Here is a 16,173-nt window from a genome sequence, read left to right as displayed (position 1 = left end):
TCATTAGGTTCCATTTGTTTATTTTTGTTTTATTTCCATTGCTCTAGGAGGTGGATCAAAAAAGACCTTGCTGTGATTTATGTCAAAGAGTGTTCTTCCTATGTTTTCCTCTAAGAGTTTGATGGTGTCCGGTCTTACATTTAGGTCTTTAATCCATTTTGAGTTAATTTTTGTGTATGGTGTTAGGGAGTGTTCTAATTTCATTCTTTTACATGTAGCTGTCCAGTTTTCCCAGCACCACTTATTGAAGAGACTGTCTTTTCTCCACTGCTTATCTTTGCCTCCTTTATCATAGATTAGTTGACCATAGGTTTGTGAGTTTATCTCTGGGCTTTCTATCTTGTTCTATTGATCTATGTTTCTGTTTTTGTGCCAGTACCATATTGTCTTGATTACTGTAGCTTTGTAGTATAGTCTGAAGTCAGGGAGTCTGATTCCTCCAGCTCCGGTTTTTTCCCTCAAGACTGCTTTGGCTATTCGGGGTCTTTTGTGTCTCCGTACACATTTTAAGATTTTTTGTTCTAGTTCTGTAAAAAATGCCATTGGTAATTTGATAGGGATTGCATTGAATCTGTAGATTGCTTTGGGTAGTATAGTCATTTTCACAATATTGATTCTTCCAATCCAAGAACATGGTATATCTCTCCATCTGTTGGTATCATCTTTAATTTCTTTCATCAGTGTCTTATAGTTTTCTGCATACAGGTCTATTGTCTCCCTAGGTAGGTTTATTCCTAGGTATTTATTCTTTTTGTTGCAATGGTAAATGGGAGTGTTTTCATAATTTCTCTTTCAGATTTTTCATCATTACTGTATAGGAATGCAAGAGATTTCTGTGCATTCATTATGTATCCTGCAACTTTACCAAATTCATTGATTAGCTCTAGTAGTTTTCTGGTGACATCTTTAGGATAATCTATGTATAGTATCATGTCATCTGCAAACAGTGACAGTTTTACTTCTTCTTTTCCAATTTGTATTCCTTTTATTTCTTTTTCTTCTCTGATTGCCATGGCTAGGACTTCCAAAACTGTGTTGAATAATAGTGGTTAGAGTGGACATCCTTGTCTCATTCCTGATCTTAGAGGAAATGCTTTCAGTTTTTCACTATTGAGAATGATGTTGGCTGTGGGTTTGTCATATATGGCCTTTATTATGTTGAGGTAGGTTCCCTCTGTGCCCACTTTCTGGATAGTTTTTTATCATAAATGGGTGTTAAATTTTGTCAAAAGCTTTTTCTGCATCTATTGAGATGATCATATGGTTTTTATTCTTCAATTTGTTAATATGGTGTATCACATATATTGATTTGCGTATATTGAAGAATTCTTGCATCCCGGGGATAAATCCCACTTGATCATAGTGTATGATCCTTTTAATGTGTTGTTGGATTCTGTTTGGTAGTATTTTGTTGAGGATTTTTGCATCTATATTCATCAGTGATATTGGTCTGTAATTTTCTTTTTTTGTAGTATCTTTGTCTGGTTTCGGTATCAGGGTGATGGTAGCCTCATAGAATGAGTTTGGGAGTGTTCCTTCCTCTGCAATTTTTTGGAAGAGTTTGAGAAGGATGGGTGTTAGCTCTTCTCTAAATGTTTGATAGAATTCACCTGTGAAGCCATCTGATCCTGGACTTTTGTTTGTTGGAAGATTTTTAATCGCAGTTTCAATTTCATTACTTGCGATTGGTCTGTTCATATTTTCTGTTTCTTCCTGGTTCAGTCTGGGAAGGTTATAACCTTTCTAAGAATTTGTCCATTTCTTCCAGATTGTCCATTTTATTGGCATAGAGTTGCTTGTAGTAGTCTCTTAGGATGCTTTGTATTTCTGCAGTGTCTGTTGTAACTTCTCCTTTTCCATTTCTAATTTTATTGATTTGAGTCCTCTCCCTCTTTTTCTTGATGAGTCTGGCTAATGGTTTATCAATTTTGTTTATCTTCTCAAAGAACCAGCTTTTCGTTTTATTGATCTTTGCTATTGTTTTCTTTGTTTCTATTTCATTTATTTCTGCTCTGATCTTTATGATTTCTTTCCTTCTGCTAACTTTGGGTTTTGTTTGTTCTTCTTCCTCTAGTTCCTTTAGGTATAAAGTTAGATTGTTTACTTGAGATTTTTCTTGTCTCTTGAGGTAGGCTTGTATAGCTATAAACTTCCCTCTTAGAACTGCTTTTGCTGCATCCGATAGGTTTTGGATCATTGTGTTTTCATTGTCATTTGTCTCTAGGTAGTTTTTGATTTCCTCTTTGATTTCTTTAGTGATCTCTTGGTTGTTTAGTAACGTATTGTTTAGCCTCCATGTGTTTGTGCTTTTTATGTTTTTTTTCCTGTAATTCATTTCTAATCTCATAACATTGTGGTCAGAAAAGATGCTTGATATGATTTCAGTTTTCTTAAATTTACTGAGGCTTGATTTGTGACCCAAGATGTGATCTATCCTGGAGATGTTCCGTGTGCACTTGAGAAGAAAGTGTAATCTGCTGTTTTTGGATGGAATGTCCTATAAATATCAATTAAATCTATCTCGTCTGTTGTGTCATTTAAAGCTTCTGTTTCCTTATTTATTTTAATTTTGGATGATCTGTCCATTGGTGTAAGTGAGGTGTTAAAGTCCCCCACTGTTATTGTGTTACTGTTGATTTCCTCTTTTATAGCTGTTAGCAGTTGCCTTATGTATTGAGGTGCTCCTATGTTGGGTGCATATATATTTATAATTGTCATTTCTTCTTCTTGGATTGATCCCTTGATCATTATGTAGTGTCCTTCCTTGTCTCTTGTAACATTCTTTATTTTAAAGTCTATTTTATCTGATATGAGTATAGCTACTCCAGCTTTCTTTTGATTTCCATTTGCGTGGAATATCTTTTTCCATCCCCTCGGTTTCTGTCTGTATGTGTCCCTAGGTCTGAAGTGGGTCTCTTGTAGACAGCATATATATGGGTCTTGTTTTTGTATCCATTCAGCAAGCCTGTGTCTTTTGGTTGGAGCATTTAATCCATTCATGTTTGTGAATGGATTGTCCATTTTATTGGCATAGAGGTAATTATCAATATGTATGTTCCTATGACCATTTTTCTTAATTGTTTTGGGTTTGCTTTTGTAGGTCCTTTTCTTCTCTTGTGTTTCCCACTTAGAGAAGTTCCTTTAGCATTTGTTGTAGAGCTGGTTTGGTGGTGCTGAATTCTCTTAGCTTTTGCTTGTCTATAAAGCTTTTGATTTCTCCATCGAATCTGAATGAGATCCTTGCTGGGTAGAGTAATCTTGGTTGTAACAGGTTCTTGCCTTTCATCACTTTAAATATATCATGCCACTCCCTTCTGGCTTGTAGAGTTTCTGCTGAGAAATCAGCTGTTAACCTTATGGGAGTTCCCTTGTATGTTATTTTTAGTTTTTCCCTTTGTGCAGTAAGTTTTTACTTGTGGTTGTAATTTTTATTTTATTTATTTATTTTTAAAATATTTATTTATTTATTTATTTCTGTCTGTGTTGGGTCTTTGTTGCTGCGTGCGGGCTTTCTCTAGTTGCAGAGAACGGGGGCTACTCTTCGTTGCGGTGCGCGGGCTTCTCATTGCGGTGGTTTCTCTTGTTGCGGAGCATCGGCTCTAGGCACAGGCTTTGGTAGTTGTGGCGTGTGGGCTCAGTAGTTGTGGCTCGCGGGCTCTAGAGCACAGGCTCAGCAGTTGTGGCGCACGGGCTTAGTTGCTCCGTGGCATGTGAGATCTTCCAGGACCAGGGCTCAAACCCGTGTTCCCTGCACTCGCAGGCAGATTCTTAACCACTGCACCACCAGGGAAGCCCCTGTAATTTTTATTTTCATCGTAACCATTTATTGAGTGCCTGGAAAGCACCAGACTTTAGTCAAAGTAACTAACATTAGCTGCTATAACAACCACCTACCCCCCAGTCTCCCACAGCACAGGTTTATTTCTTAGGTTAAGCTCAACATAGGTTGTGTGTGGGGAAGTGGTGGGGTGGGGGCTCTGCCTGCCCCACAGTCTGGGGACCTAGTTTCCTTCCACTAAGTGACCCCACCTTACCCTGGGGCCGTGGAATTGCCCAGCAGGCCCCTGCACGTAGCAGGGAGTCCAGAGAAGAGGGGATCCCATGACCACTTCACTGTCCGCATCTAAGCGGCTGTACATCCTTCTGCAGTGGTCGCACGCCGCTGGAGGGACCAGTCCGTCAGTGAGCCTGGTGGCAGGTGTGGTCTGCCATGGACCTTGATGGCTTGTTACTCGGTAGGTGCTTGTTCGCCCCCTCATCTATGTTTAGGCTTGAGCTAGGCACCCAGGAGGGTATGGAGGAAGCAAGGACTTTAGGTCGAGACACAGGTGCTGGCTGGCTCTCCTGCTGCCACACAGGAAGTGCATCGTCCAGAGGTGCAGACCGCCTGGTGGGTTAGCAAGCCTCTGTGAGGAGATGTTAGCAGAATCTGGTTTGGCTGCATGATGTCCGTAAGCCAATACTCGAGAGCCAAGTGCTGGCAGGAACAGAAGGGCTGCTTTGTTCAGGAGGCTGGCAACCTGTGGAGATGGGAGACTTGTGTCCAGAAACCAACTGCAGAGATTCTGTTCGACCATGAAAGTTTTTAAAGAAGAATCATTTGGGGAGGGGCTCAGAGTCTTCTTTATCTTCCACCTTGTGCAGACTTTCTTCTGATTGGCTGGTGGTGAGGTGACAGGGCAGTGCTCCAGGAATCTGGTGCTCAGCCAGAAGTTACCATCCTCCACCTGGGTGGGGTCTTAGTTCCTGCAGAAGAACTCAGAGATATTTTCTTATATATATACCTTGAGGGGGAATCAGGACCCTGCCCCAAGGCTGCACTGTTGTGTCCTGACTGCTTCTCCCTTGTCTCTGCATTCCCTCCCTTCCCTGATGAGCAGCTGTTTGAATCTGCCCTTTGGAGCTCCGGGAAGGTCAAGGAGGCTGAATGAAGCCCATTTCCTACAAACAAGAAACAGGGGACACAGAAAGGACTTGTACCCAGCAGGGCCCCACCGGGTCCTGCTCCATTGCAGAAGGGCTGTTGGCTGCAGGGGAGGCTTCCTGCAGGAAGGGGCAGCTGTCTCTCTCGGGTTATAACCAGTGATTTTCGGTGCCAGTGATCAGTGTGACACCTCATCCATCAGTGACCGTGGCCGTCCTGGATTGGGGGGTTTGAGAGAAAGCGCTTCCTCTTTCTGACTCGTGAACTAGCCTGCTCCTCAAGGGCTGCTCTGACTCAGCTTTTGTCTGACCTTCCCTCTTGGAGAGCAGAGCACTGGGAAGGGTTGCCCTTGGTCCATTTGCTGCCCACAGCAGTGACAGCGGTAGGGTGGGGAGGGCTGGGATGGCAGGGAGAGAGCCAGTGGTACGGGGGCTTCTGGCTTTGGGTTGATGCCAGTAGCTCATCCTTTACCTCCACTTGACCTTGAGGAAATCACCCTGCCTGGATTTCCATGCTCATCCATGCAACTTCTTTTGAAGATGATTTTGAGAAGACCCCAGTGTTCTGACAGATACCAGTGGTGCTGACCTCCCCGCTCAACTCCTGCCCAGCAGAGGTTACTGAGCCAGAGGGGCCTCCAGACCCCTGCAAGACCTGAGGCACCTTGTTCTGTGGAGGAGGAGGGCAGGCCTTCCCGAGACCGGTTCCTCTAGAAGCTTCCGACAGTCGCTGGTGACCCTCAGGAACCCCACGAAGCCGTGTGAGTCATAGCGTCCTCTCCGTGGCCTTGGTGATGCTCCCTCGGCCACATCTCCCTGCCCCCACTGGGCAGCAGGACGTCATCGGCTTTGCTGCTGATTTGATGGAAGGGGTCACACGTCTCCCACAGAGTCAGGAGCCGAGGCAGTTAGTTTCATGAGTTACTGCTTCTCTCTTGCCCTGAAGAAAAAAATTCCAGTCTCCTAAACAACTCCCACACCCTCTCTGTCCTCTTTAAGTCATTTTTCTTGCTAATGAGCTCTGGTCTTCAAATGGGGCTAGGAGGAAAACCAGGGAGCTTGGGAATATCTGAATCCTTGGTGAATTACCTTCAATTAATGAGACTAATAAAGGGAAGTCTGGTTCAGCTGTGCAAGTCAGCTTCGTGTTCTGGGTCCTGATGACTTAAGTCCCAGATCCTAATTAGATGCCCCCAAATAACCATGAGGTGGCTTCTAAGGTCCTTGTGAACTAAAAGCTTCTCTGATCTGTGAATTCTGTTACGTGTAAAATTAGCCTGTAGATGTTCCCCTTCAAGCATTTCTGTCCCCAGAGTCTCCAGGGGAAGGGATGGGCTGGTGGGGACCCTGCAAGGGCAGGCGGGTGCGGAACCTCCCTTGAGCTGGCGGGATGTCGGGGTACAGATGTTGTCCTCTGTTAGGTGGCATGTCTCCACTGTCCCGAGTGAAGGGGGGGCGACAGCAGCTCACTAACAAGCTGAGCAGGGCAGCCAGACGGGGCGAGGGGATGCCGGGGACACGTAGGGAAAGGTCATGCTCCGGGTGCCGCCTCTACCTCTGGCCACCGTGGCGGCAGCTTTCAGTGACGCGGGAGGATGGCAGTAAGCTGAGAAAGACAACGTTTCCCCGCGGTCACGGCCCCAAACGTGGCCATCGTCTTGGTGTGGTCTCCTGCTGGCTCTGTCCCGTCTTTTTAAACAGCTTTAACCAGAGAACAGGTAGAACATTTCATTAAAGACACACAAGATGCAGAACCGACATAAACACATTTTCATGCTGTGTTGTCTTTATTACAGTTGTTAAAGGAATCAGCCTTTTTATTGGGTATAAAGATCATTTCATATACAGCTCAGTGCATTTCCCCACGGTGAAGTGACTCATGGAAGCAGCACCCACACGAGGAGACAGCCCACACCAGAGCCCGCAAGCCTCCTCCCACCCTCCCCAGTCAGTCCTGCCCCTCAGAGACACCACTGTCCTGACTTCTGACACCACAGACTCGTTTGGCCAGTGCCTCACAGAGGTGGAATTGCCTAGAACGTGCTCTTGTGGGTCTGGGTTTCCCCCTTGATATTGTCCCTAAGAGTCATCTGTGTTGTTTTGTCCATTCTACTGTTGATGGACACTTGGATTGTTTCTAGTTTTTGAATATTATGTTACTGCTTTAAGCGTTGGGTTTTTTTTTTTTGTTTTTTAGATTTATTTTTTTTATTTGGTCACACCATGCGGCTTGCAGGATCTTAGTTCCCCAACCAGAGATTGAACCCAGGCCCTGGCAGTGAAAGTACCAAGTCCTAACCACTGGAATTCCACCAGGGAGTTCCCAGCTCTAAGTGTTCTTGCAGCTTTTTTTTTTTTTTGGTGACCCTAAGTGTGCGTTTCTGTTAGCAATTGCACTCCGAGTTACATACCAGGTCACGTTCCGTGTGGGTAGGTGCTGCCAGTTTTCCAGCATGGCTGCACCATCTTACACTCCACTAGCAGTGTATCGGGGCCCCATTTATTCTGTCCACATCTTTGCTAGCACGTGGTACTGTCTGTTTCATTTTAGCTATTCTAGTGGGTACGCAGAGGTATCTCATGGTTACGATTAGCATGGTCCTGACGACTAATGAGGTTGAAGGACTTCTTATGTGTGTTGCCTTTATTATGATCATTTGAACAGCCATGTGGTAGTGTTTCTTAGAGCTGTTCCAGAATGCACTTATCTGTAGCTGGGCATTTAGATTGGTTCCAGTGTTTGTCATTACAAGCAATGCTACAGTTAGCATCTCTGGACCACTGGCCAGAATTTTGTTATTGTTTACAGATTTTGATAAATAATGTCAAATTGGTTTCTGAAATGCTCGAACCTCTCTAAAATGTTATCAACAGTATAGGAGAGCCCTACAGAGTTTCCCCTAGGTCTGCCAGCAAAGCACATTCTCATTAGAAGAACAAGCAAACCTCTTTTAGACGCCTCCTTTAGGTAACTAAAGGTGTAACTAAAGGTGTATTTAGCATTGCTTTCCTCATGATGGTTGAGTTTGGTCACTTTTCCAAAGTATTTCCTACATGTATCCCTCTTTTATGAATTCATACCTTTTGCCACTTGCATATTTAGTGAGTTGTTTTTTTTTTGTCAAGTTGTGTAAACATTATTGTAAAATGCAGATATTAGTACTGCAGGTACTTTCCCGGTCTGTTCCACTGTCATTGCATATTTTTGACTTGTATGCCTTTTGATGTCAGCAAACTGGTGAGTCTTCCCCTTGGTGACTTCTTCGGGGCCTCCCCAGCCAGGCTACTGCCCTCTCTGCTGAGGTGCCCAGGCCCAAGGCCCCTGGGTGCCCCAGTGGGAGGGGTAGGAACACAGCCTGCAGGGAGTGTCGGGTTTGTCTGAGGGCTGTGCACACTGATCCTCCTGTCGTCTCCACCACGGACTCTGGAAGTTTCAGATGCTCTCGCTCTGGGCCCTGCGGTCTGCCCTACCGCCCCCAGCAGTGCTGGACTGAGTCGGAGCCTGGGTGTTGGGATCCGCGGGAAGGCGCGCAGGGGCCAGGCAGCAGCGGTGGGCTGGGAGCTAGGTGGGGTTTGCAGAGCCCGCTCCCGTTCTTGCACATTTGCTTCCCACTGCGGCCCCGTGAGGTGGGTACAACCACCTTCATCTTAGACACCAAAAAGCAGAGCCTCAGAGGCACCCAGGTTCTCCCAGGACCTGACGTTTCTGAGCAGGAAGCCTGGGCCTCGGGCTCTTTATCTCCTCCTTTCCCCGAATCACATCCCAGCTGCCCAGCAGGCCCTTTAGGCCTGTGCCCGCTTCCCCTGGATCACCCCAGGGTGGGGGAGAGGAATGGGCACTTTCCGCTTCTCATCCTTCTGGGCTTTGTGCAAAACCTTTGTTTTTGAGCCAAAAGGTTAGATTGGGGTGTGAAGCTCAAAGGAACATGTAGTAGCTCTTGGCTTCCCCACATTTCTAGGCATTAAAATTATAACATATATCAGTACATTATAATAAGCATTCTCGAGAACTTCATGTTTGACTAGCTTGTTCAGTTTATAATTTTCTATTTTTAGATGATGGATTTGGATGTGCTTCTATGAAGAAATGCCACGTGTCTCTACTGGTCCAAGAACGAACATGTCCAGTAAGTTAGTTGCTGGGTGAATTAACCCAAGAGTGGGAACACAGGCCCTTCAGCTGCAAAGGCATTGATGCACTTTGAGAAGACAGGGGCGTCTGGATATATGGGGACCTTTGAGAGGGGTTATTAGTCTAATTATCTTAACTCCTAAAGGTTGGTTCCTTCCGGAGACAGCAGGGATTGTAGCATGTAGGGTTAGAAGAATATGTGAAACTCACTCCTTGCTGGATAACCCACTTCTCAGAGCAGAAAGTGAGTTCTGTGCTGGGCCGGAGCGTCTGTGTGGCTCAGCCTGCAGTGGCCCTTTGCCCAGAGACCTCCGTATCCACAGCACAGCACTACCCACTGAGACGTAGATTGTTGCGTTTTGTGGGAAAGAAAAGCCTGAGTCCGACACACGCGAAGTTCCTGTACTGCCGGGAGGGAGAGAGCAAGGTTGGAGACATGCCTTTGGTCTCCGCTGTTCTGCTGTGCTGTCCTGGCCAGTGGGTGCCAGACCTCTTCTTGCATCTCTTATCTTTCTAACAGAGATGGTAGTGAGCTGATTTATGATTGTGAAGAGTCTCTGAGACTTGCCAGTGGAAAAACATAATAAAGCAAACAAGAAAATATCAAAGGCCATAGTTTACGATTAGATCTAAGCCATCATTTAATGTGGTATGTCTCTGTTGAAGAGAACATGATCTCTTTACGGGATCCCACAGACAGACGGTGCTGGTGCGCGTGTGAGTACAGAGGAGGTGACTAGACGGGGCGTAGCTCGTCGGACTCTCCGTCCTGGCTCCCCAACTGCCAGAGGACCCTGGCTTTGCTGCATCTTGTCCATGTAGGTCAATGTGGTCTCTCCATGAGAGCACAGTGTCTCTTCGTCACCGTTCCTGTTTTTTTTTGTTGTTTGTTTTTTTAAAAAAACAGTGTTTGTTTTTATTTCTCAGGACTACTGCCACCTTAGGGGACTAGGGCTTGGTGACAGCGCTTCCCGGGGAATCAGGCGTGGTCTGACCCAGGAACAGGAAGCACATCGTCACCAATGACATCATGACAGCAAGAGAGCACAGCCCTCGCCATGGCACCAGGGCCCGTGCGATGCAGCGGGCTTCTACCATCGATGTGGCAGCCGACATGCTTGGCCTCTCTCTGGCAGGTGAGCCTCACTGGGCCTGCCCGCGGGTCCCATACCGTGGCAGCGCTGGGAGGGCCAGGCCTGGCATCCCTCTGCTTGAACTGGAATAGGGGGAAGTCAGCCCTCTTCCTGGGAACTGCTTCCACTGGAACCTGCCCGCCATCAGTTTTCCAGTTTGCGTGGGCACCTCCAGGACTCATTTGCCAATAGATAATGTGGGAATGTCCACAGTGCCTGTCTGTCAAGTACCCAGACCATAATAAAAGCCCTTTGTGTTGCGAGTGTACAGACCCAAGTGGGAGGGGGTTTGGTCTCGGGGTCAGAGACTTCTTAGGAATCTCAAAGTAAAATGTTTAGAAAACAAAGAAATCATCTCATATAACAGTTTGTGAGGGAAAAGAAAGCAGAGCGTTGGGTTTTTCTTCCCAGTTTTATTGAGAAGTAATTGACATATATCACTATAAGTTTAAGATGTACAGCTTGATGGTTTAATTTACACATATTGTGAAATGATTGCCAGTGTGTTGAGCTTTTTGCATCCAATCTGAAAGCAGGGAAAAGTTCATTAAGGGTGATTTTTTTTTTCTGTCATTTCTTTTTTATCCAGGAAGTATACAGGATCCAGATGAGCCCATTTTAGAATTCAGCTTAGGTAGGTGTCTTTTAAACTTTCTTGTCTTAAAATAGACGTTGCTTAAAAACAAAAACAAACACTCCACGACTGGCAGGAGTCTGTCTCAGAGATCTTGCTGCTGCCACCGCTGCTGCTTAAGCGCTTCTGGGGACATGAAGCCCTAGGCTGGTGGGAACCTCCTGTGGGTGGGAGGGCACCTCGGGGGGCTGCCTGCCTGCCTGCAGGGCTCGTTTCTCCTCAGCATGTGCTCCCTGCCGGCCGGCAGTGGGGAGGGGTGGGAGGTAAGCCCACCCAGAGCCGCAAAGACAGCCTCCCGTCCCCTGTCCTACCCCCTGGGAGGGGCAGGGAGGGGTGAGGAAACGGGGCTGAAGGCCAGCGTTGCCCGCCCGCGACCACAAGGCCCTGTGGGGTTGCATTTAGCTCTCTAGCCCTCGGATCCCAGCTCCACGCACGGAGGAGCTGACCCCTGATGCTGTGCCTCTCACGAGCGTCAGATGAGAGACTGTGCCAACCACTGCCGTGGGCTGTACTGGCTCTGGGGTCGGGCAGTGTGGCTCATCGCAGAAGGTTCTGCTCCAAGGCCCGACACTCTTTAGTGTCCCTCTCCCCTTGTCCGTGGAAGTCTGCCGAGTGGCACGCACCCACCTCACCCTCCCTACCCTTCTTCCTCTCGTCCTAAATTCTGTTGGGCTTATTCCTCCAGGATGGAGGCTGTCTCTGGAGAAGGTAAACCACCCACTCGCCACCACCCCCAAAGAGACACAGAGATGCTGGCCTGGAACCCAGCCACAGTAGGCCGGCCGGCCCCCCCATTCACTGTCGCGGAGCCCGCGGAGCCCACCATACACCTCAGCCTCCTGATACCACATACTTAGAAACAAATGGACTTTTATTTGTGCTCGCAGAGATTGGTGCATGCATGTTGATTGCAGCTTTATCTGTAACATCCAGCACTGGAAACAACGTCCATCAGCAGGAAGATTAACTATGTTACATGCATACAGCAGACAGCCGCTCAGCAGGGAAAAGGACCAATCACTGGTACACACACGCCATGGGTGCATCTCAAAAGCACTGTGCAAAGTGAAAGAAGCCGTAATAAGAGGCCGTGTTTTGTGTAATTCCATTTATGTGAAACTCAGAAGGATGAATCTGTAGTGAGAAAAAACAGTTTAATGGTTATCTGGGAGTGAGGACTGACTGGAAAGAGGCACAGGGAGCCCTTTGGGGTGATGGAGACGATCTGTGTCTGGACAGTGGTGGTGGGTCTATGGGTGTGTATGCTGATCAAAACTCACTGAGTGCTGTACTTAAAATGGGTGTGTTTTGCATACAAATTATACCTCAGAGGTGATTTAAAACAAAATGAAAGCGTAGATCACTAGACCTTTGTGGAAGGCCCACAACATGAAAGACAGAAAAAAATAGAACTTGGAAGAAACAGAGACATTGAAGAAAGAAGAAAACGTCAAAGAAATTATAATGTGTATCCTCAAGAGAAGATGGTGTATCCATAAAAAAACCCAGGAAACTATGAAGAAAAACAACAACTGAAGAGCATGTACAGTCTGAGAAATTTAAAATGTAACAGAGCATTTTAAAATTCAGTAAAGGTTGGAAGATATTTGAGGAATTATCCCAGAAAGTAAAAATTTAAGAGCAAACTAGAAAATGGAAGGGAAGTGGAAAATTAGCAAATTCAGGAGGCTCAACATTTAGAAGAGAAAATAGGAGAGAAGGTAAGGGAGGAAATGAACAAGAAATAATACAAGCATCTCTCAGAACCACAGAGCACATAACAAGGCACGTCACACTGAAATTTCAGAGCACTGGGAATAAAATGAAGATCCTAAAAACTTCCAGAGAGGAAGAAACCAACTGGTCCTCTCCAGGGGATGGAACTGGCCTGGAGATTCTTGGGGGCGTTGGAAGCTTGAAGACAGTGGGGCCACATCGTTAATATGAGTGGAGAAATATCTCCAACCTGCAGTTCTCTGCTCAGCCAGATTATCGATCAGTGTGAAGGTAGGAAGACATTTGTTCATGATACAGAGTCTCAAATAAATTTACTCTCCCCACATCCTTTCTCTGGAAGTTAGTGGAGGATGTGCTCCACCGAAAAGAAGGCATAAACTGAGAAAAAAGAAGATCCAGGAAACAGAGTCCAACACAGGAGAGAAGTAAAACAAGTCCCGTAATGAATAGTATTTGCTTAGCTTTAATAATGCAGAACATGGATGTAACAAAAAAGCTGAGCTAAACTGAGTTTAGAGAGAGAATGAGAGTTGATGTAATTAAGTTAAAAATCTTCACTGCTGGGGCTTCCCTGGTGGTGCAGTGGTTGAGAATCCGCCTGCCAATGCAGGGGACACGGGTTCATGCCCCGGCTCGGGAAGATCCCACATGCTGCGGAGCGGCTGGGCCCGTGAGCCATGGCCGCTGAGCCTGCGCGTCCGGAGCCTGTGCTCCGCAACGGGAGAGGCCACAACAGTGAGAGGCCCGCATACCGTAAAAAAAAAAGAAAAACTTCACTGCTGTAATAGAAATCAGGACATTTCTGAATCTGGCAAGTCAAGGGCGGTAATGTAGTCATATTAATGAGACAGATGGAGGAAGAAACAGCTTAAAAAAGTGAGGGTGAATTTTATGTTAAATGAATTTTGCCACAATTAAAAAAAAGAGATGAGTAGGAGTCAGATAATTGAATGGTCAGATATTTTATCTTAAAAATAGAAGTTTAAAATTAAAAAGTACTCATTTAAAAACCTTTAATAGAGAAAATGTAAACCCTATCAGAGAGAGAGAACCACAGTTGGCATTTTGCTATATATCCTTCCAGATATTTTTTACACCCACACAGGGCTATATAGAAATTTTTGATGATTTTTAGTTGTGGAGGTGATGGAATTATTTACAAAAATGTCATCCGAGTGTTCTTAACATGATTTTTTTTTCACGTAGCGAAATATCACTGGCATCTTTTCATTTTAATAAACGTGGATCTGCCACTTCATCATTTTCAATGCCTACATAGAATCTCTTGTATGGCTGTGCCATATTTATTTTAACCAGTCTCCTATTGCTGGACATTTAGGTCTTTCCAATTTGCCATTATAAACACACCAGCACAGTTAACGTACTTGTACATGGATCTTTCATATATTTTGCTGATTACTTCCCTAGGATAAACTCTTGGATATAGAACTGCTGAGTCAGATGCTATGCACTCGAAATATGTTTTACCGGTTTACGTCAGTAGCATTTATTCAGCTGGGACTACAGATGCTCTGGTTGGAGAGACAAGACCCACATATCAGAGATTAATGGTTTCTATGGAAATATGCCAGAGGAGTGACGTGTAAGTGATACACGGAAGAAGACGTGACTGTGGGCTGCAGAGAGAAGGCTTCATGGAAGCCGTGGAACTGAGCTAGGAATTAAACCTTGCGTGAGATTTAGACAGGCTGGGTGGGGACTAGGCCAGGAGAGAATGTCACCCGTGGGGAGGTGTGTTCTGATGGTGGCAGTTGACCCATCCGCCCTTAAGCTGATAATCAGTCTTTCCAGCCTTAGGCCACCTGCTGTGTCTGAACCTACCTGCCATCACTCGCGCTTGAAAGACTCGGATGTTCTAACCTCACACGATGAGAGGGCAGGCCAAGAGAGACCGGACCAGGGTCACTGATGGGGGTAGCTTAAAGGAGGGAGAGCAAATGGAACAGTCAAATCCCTGATTTCTGTTGAGGCAGACATAGTAGAAGAAAGAGAATAGAATTTTTAGAAAATGATAAAACCTTAAGGCTTCTGGAAGAAAATAAATAACTCACAAGCACAACTTGAGGGTAGGCAGAGCTTTCTTGGCAGAAAGTACTAACTCTGTGTTTTAGTTTGCTATTGCTGCCATAACAAATGACCATAACATAGCACCTTAAAACAATGCAAATTTATTATCTTACAGTTCCCTTAGGTCAGAAACCCAGAGGGCTCAGCTGGGTCTCTGCTTAGAATCTTATAACAGCAAAATGAAAGCTTCAGCATGGATGCGGTCCTTTCTGGGGGCTCTAGGGGAGAATGTGTTTCCTTGTTCATTCAAGTTGTTGGCAGAATGAGTTACTTGTGGTTTTAGGACTGAGGTCCCCATTTCTTTGCTAGCTACCGGGTTGAGGCCTGTTCTCAACTTATAAGGGCCACTCACATTCTGTGGCTGTGGCCCCTTCCTCCATCTTCGAAGCCAGCAATGGCAGGTTGAGTGCCTTTCATGCTTAGAATCTCTCCTGTCTCTCTTTTTTATTTTATCGTCACATCTTTCTAACTCACCCTTCCACCTTCCACTTGTACTTTTAAGAGCTCGTGTGATTAGACTAAGCCCACCCAGATAATCCAGAATAATCTTTTCATGTCAAGATTCCATGACCTTAATCACATCTATGAAGTCTTCTTTTGCCTATTATTATCATATATTCACAGGTTCCCAGGATTAGAACGTGGATACTTTTTAGGGGGAGGGACATTTTTCTGCCTGCCGTTCTCTAAAATTAAAAATCTAAAATCAAAAAAAAACTGTAGAAATCTTTAAACAAATGAATAAATAAACCACAGCCTGGGAAAAAAAATATTCACAGCACATATACCTGGCAAAGGACAGATCCAGAATAAAATGCTCACAAATTGATAAAAAAAAAAATCAACTCAATTTAAAAATGAGCAAAAGACTTGAGCAGACTGTTGAGGAAAGAAGTTGTAACAACGAACAATAAACACATGGTGAAAAGACGCTTAACAGCATGAGTCATCACAGAAGTGCAAATTAAAACACGCCCGTTAGAACAACTGAAATAAAGACGAGCCCCACCACCTGTTGGTGGGATGCAGAGCAACTGGAACTCATGTCAATTGCTGGTGGGATTGTAAAGTGATACAGCCAGTTTAGAAAACTGTCAGCTTCTTACAAAACTTAAGTGTATCCTCTACCATAAGCTAGAAATTCCACTCCTAGGTACTTAGGCAAAGGAAAGAAAACATGTTCACAAAAAGATGTAAGAATGTTTATAGCACCTTTATTTATAATAGTTCCAAACTGGAAACAACCCGAATGTCTATTAACAGCGGGACTGATAAGTAAATGTTGGTACATTCATACAATGGAATATAATTCATCAATTTTTAAAAAGAAGAATGAATTATTGGTATATAAACAATACAGAGGGATCTTAAAAATGTTCCATTTATGTGAAATTCAAGAACGGACAAAAGCGATAAAAATCAGAAAGTGGTTGCAGAGGTAGGGGAATTGACTGGGAAGTATGGGGGAACTTTCTCGTCTGATGGGAAAAGGTATCTTGTTTTGATGAGGGTTACATGGGTGTATA

General features: G+C 45.1%; 1 protein-coding gene across 8 annotated transcripts in view; it reads left to right on the top strand.

Annotated features, from left to right (window-relative positions):
• Positions 1-10,085: 10,085 nt before the first annotated feature.
• Positions 10,086-16,173, top strand: part of INPP4A (inositol polyphosphate-4-phosphatase type I A) — a 52,638-nt gene continuing 46,550 nt past the window's right edge. For all 8 annotated transcript variants that reach the window (XM_065890610.1, XM_065890609.1, XM_065890604.1 and 5 more), the window contains exons 1-2: positions 10,086-10,191; positions 10,778-10,822. In XM_065890610.1, the coding sequence (XP_065746682.1) occupies positions 10,086-10,191; positions 10,778-10,822 (151 nt within the window). The remainder of the gene's footprint in view (positions 10,192-10,777; positions 10,823-16,173) is intronic.

This window comes from Phocoena phocoena, chromosome 14, assembly GCF_963924675.1.
Source record: "Phocoena phocoena chromosome 14, mPhoPho1.1, whole genome shotgun sequence".
Lineage (NCBI taxonomy): Eukaryota > Metazoa > Chordata > Mammalia > Artiodactyla > Phocoenidae > Phocoena > Phocoena phocoena.
Note: the sequence above shows the minus strand (reverse complement) of the source record. Positions and strands in the feature narration are given on the sequence as shown.